The sequence below is a fragment of the Acyrthosiphon pisum genome, unplaced genomic scaffold (assembly GCF_005508785.2).
Source record: "Acyrthosiphon pisum isolate AL4f unplaced genomic scaffold, pea_aphid_22Mar2018_4r6ur Scaffold_21090;HRSCAF=23006, whole genome shotgun sequence".
Taxonomy (NCBI): domain Eukaryota; kingdom Metazoa; phylum Arthropoda; class Insecta; order Hemiptera; family Aphididae; genus Acyrthosiphon; species Acyrthosiphon pisum.
In genome coordinates, this window is record NW_021770519.1 from 9,354 (window position 1) to 12,781 (window position 3,428).

General features: G+C 25.8%; 1 protein-coding gene across 1 annotated transcript; it reads left to right on the forward strand.

Moving 5' to 3' along the window:
- The first annotated feature begins 18 nt into the window (after positions 1–18).
- Positions 19–1,138, forward strand: LOC107883885. Its single transcript, XM_029492243.1, has 2 exons — positions 19–601; positions 930–1,138. Exons 1-2 carry the CDS (start codon positions 502–504, stop codon positions 1,136–1,138), a joined length of 309 nt encoding a protein of 102 aa, XP_029348103.1. The 5' UTR covers positions 19–501.
- The last annotated feature ends 2,290 nt before the right edge of the window (positions 1,139–3,428 follow it).

Below are 3,428 nucleotides of genomic sequence, written 5' to 3' on the forward strand. Positions count from 1 at the left end.
CTAATTGTAATGGTTTGTAAAATTGTAACTGTACTACTGGTTTACAACAATACAATTTTGATAACAATGATAACATTCGTAATAAATGCTGAATTGGTGAACTTCAGTTCAGTTTTTGTTTGCAATGTCGTTCTTAAAATGCATAGCTTCTATCAATTTTTTTTAATTTCTCTATAACCAATTACTTTACTCTTTGAACATGTATATTTTATTTTTTTAACCTAACCCGGGTAATTAATTATAAACAAATATTGTGTTTGAAGGAGGTAGATAAAATGTGGCCCAATTACTGATCACCCCTTCCATCATTTTATTGTAACATTCCATATAATAATACTTACCTATTAACAATTTAATGATTTTTTTACTTTAAGGTTTCCAAAACAAAAGCTTTTTATTATAACCCAAAAACCGGTCAATTAATCTGTTCTTTGAGTACTGATATACATACAGTATATTCAATTTGTTCATTTAATAACCAATTGCATTTAATTGGTTCCTATGATTCACAAAAAACTCATTCTATTATTTATGATAAGTTCAATCAACAAACTAACAGATGGAGTAGTTAGACGAGAATCAAATAACAGAAGACCACCTGGTAATGTAACCTTGTACTAAAATTTAAAACACTATCTACCCATATTTTACAAGAAAATATGCTTTGAGCAGTCCAGCAAAATTAATAGTGGTTTTAAATAAATTATGAACTAACTATAATCTAATATCTACCTATGTACGTAATCATGAATATTTTTTTTATTGCATTAAATAAACATCATACTAGGATTATTTTTCAAAATTTGCTAATTTAACAATCATATCCATTTAAGGGGAAATGTTCAAGACTTGTGTTAATATAGATTTTTAGCTTATTAACAACATTCGCTAGTATAGTTTTAAATTTTAATATAATATTTATTTTCTAGGTGTTGTTGTACTGGATGAAAAACTACACCTGATGGGTGGTACAGATAAGAAATCTATTCAATTTTACAATATTAAATCGGGTAATTTTGAAACTAAGAGAGGATATATGAATTCTTCAATACATTATGACACACAAGCATTTGTAGTTGATACAAAAAGTATAAATCCAAATAATATTTTGAAATATTATTCCAGTAATGAAATCTAAATATATTTTTATTTTTAATAATACAATTAAATTTAATTGAGTTTACAATGATGTGTGTTTTTTGTCTGTTATCACTTATCACCTTTTGCCTTTTAGGGCAAAAAAAACTAAAAATGCACCAATTTTCAACTTTAACATTTTGGTACTTTTGAGAGGTCAAATTTAAAATTCCAAGTAGCTTTAGAAAGCGTCTAGAAAAAGAAAAAAAAGTGGTAGTTTTTACACAAAACCGATTTTGGTGTAAATCAAAAAATAATAACCCATGGAATTTTCACCAAATATATATATTAGCATGATCCAGAAATGGTAACATTTTTGAAATATATTCACTCTTTTAGAGCTATATTTACAGCCTTGAAAATTTTCGAATTTTGTAAATTTTTAAAAATTATTCTCGATAAAAACTTTTTCACATAAACCTTGAAAGCTTGAAATTTAAATATAATGCAAGGTTCCTTATAAGTTTCATTAATAGTGGTTCAAAAATATTAAGAATACATAGCCACATTCATTTATATACGCCTTTAATCTTGACATAATTCATCTACATTTGAAAATTTTCAAACTATTTTCACTCAGAAATTCATAAAAAATTTTCTTTCACCTTTCTACTTAATCAAAAAAAAAAAAAAAATGCAAAGTAACATTAATTTTTTATGAGCGTTTAAATTTAAAATTATTACAAGGTTTGATTTTCATTCATTGATGTTTGATATTTTATTGTAATTTCAAAAACGAATTACTGTAAACACTTGAAATTTTAAACCAAATGTTAAAATTACCATTTTCTATGCATCGTAAAATGTTCAAACAATTTTAACTCTTTTAAATTCTGAGCGGAGCGATGAATTTATTGGTTTTACGATAATGTGAGTTTTAGATTTTGAGTGGAACGATAAATGTATTGATTTTACAATGATGTGTTTTTTTTTATTTTTTTTATTTTTTATTTTTCTTGTGTCTGTGTACACGATAAGTAGTCGAAATAATGCTACGATTTTCAACTTCAGTATCTTGTTCGATCAGAAAGTGAATATCGTTGGTGCATTGGGAGGTCAAAATTTAAATTTCCCAGTAGTTTTCAAAAGCGCCGGGAAAAACAAAAGAAAAATTAATGAAAAACGGAAATTTTTACGCAAAATCGATTTTTCACAAAATTGAATTTGGTTTTTGGTGTAACTTTAAAAAAAATTACCGTAAATACATGAAATTTTGACTGAATGTTTATCTTAGCATCTTCTATACACCATAACATTTTCAAAATATTTTGATTTATTTTGAGTTCTTTACGGACATTTTCATTTTTCATTTTCCATTTTTTAGTTTTTTTTCTAAAAATATCAATACAATTTTATTTGTTGGATAAAAAAGCTTGAAAATTTAATAGAAGGCTCCTAGTATATTGTTTCAAAGGCAGATGAAAAAAATTTAAAATCAATAGTCTATCTTTATAGTATCTATCTTTATCAACAAAAAAAAAGGTGGGTAAGTGGATGTCGCTCTGCTGTACAGTAGGTTACAAGTGGGTCACTGTATAATGGATGGTATTAAATTTGAATTCAATGATATAATATCATTGTATAAGAAAAACGATTCTGAGCGGAGACGGTATGTCAGTCTAGGTATAAGACATAATATTATATTATAGTCTATAGTATTTTAAAAAAATTGATCTATAATAGGTACATATAATAAATTCCAAATTAATCATATCATAATATCTATTAGGTACTTATAACGCGATATACATCAACAAAAAACCGTGGTACTATCATAGATATATAATAGTATACTTTAGAAGTTTCAAGTACCCACGAATAATATTATACAATCACAACAAAATAACTAAAATAGTTATTCCAGGTTTTTTAATATTAAATTTCGTCCAAATTTGAACTTAAAATTACTATACAAATAAACTGTGCTTGTGTATTTCTTTAAAAATTTGAATTTCAAACGATTTGAAAATCGTAGCATTATTTCGACTACTTATCGTGTACACAGACACAAAAAAAATAAAAAAATAAAAAAAACACACATCATTGTAAAATCAATACATTCATGGTTCCACTCAGAATCTAAAAAAAAATAATGAGTCCTTCATGATGGTATTTTATAATTTAAACTAGCTGATCCCACGCACTTCGTTACCCGTTAAATGTACAAACTGTATACGACTCAAACTTTGTTCAATGCGTTATTTAATAATCGGTATATGATGTTATAGATTTATCTTAACTTTTCTGTTGCCCGGAATAAAAATTCGTAGCAGTATATTATCATTTATCAG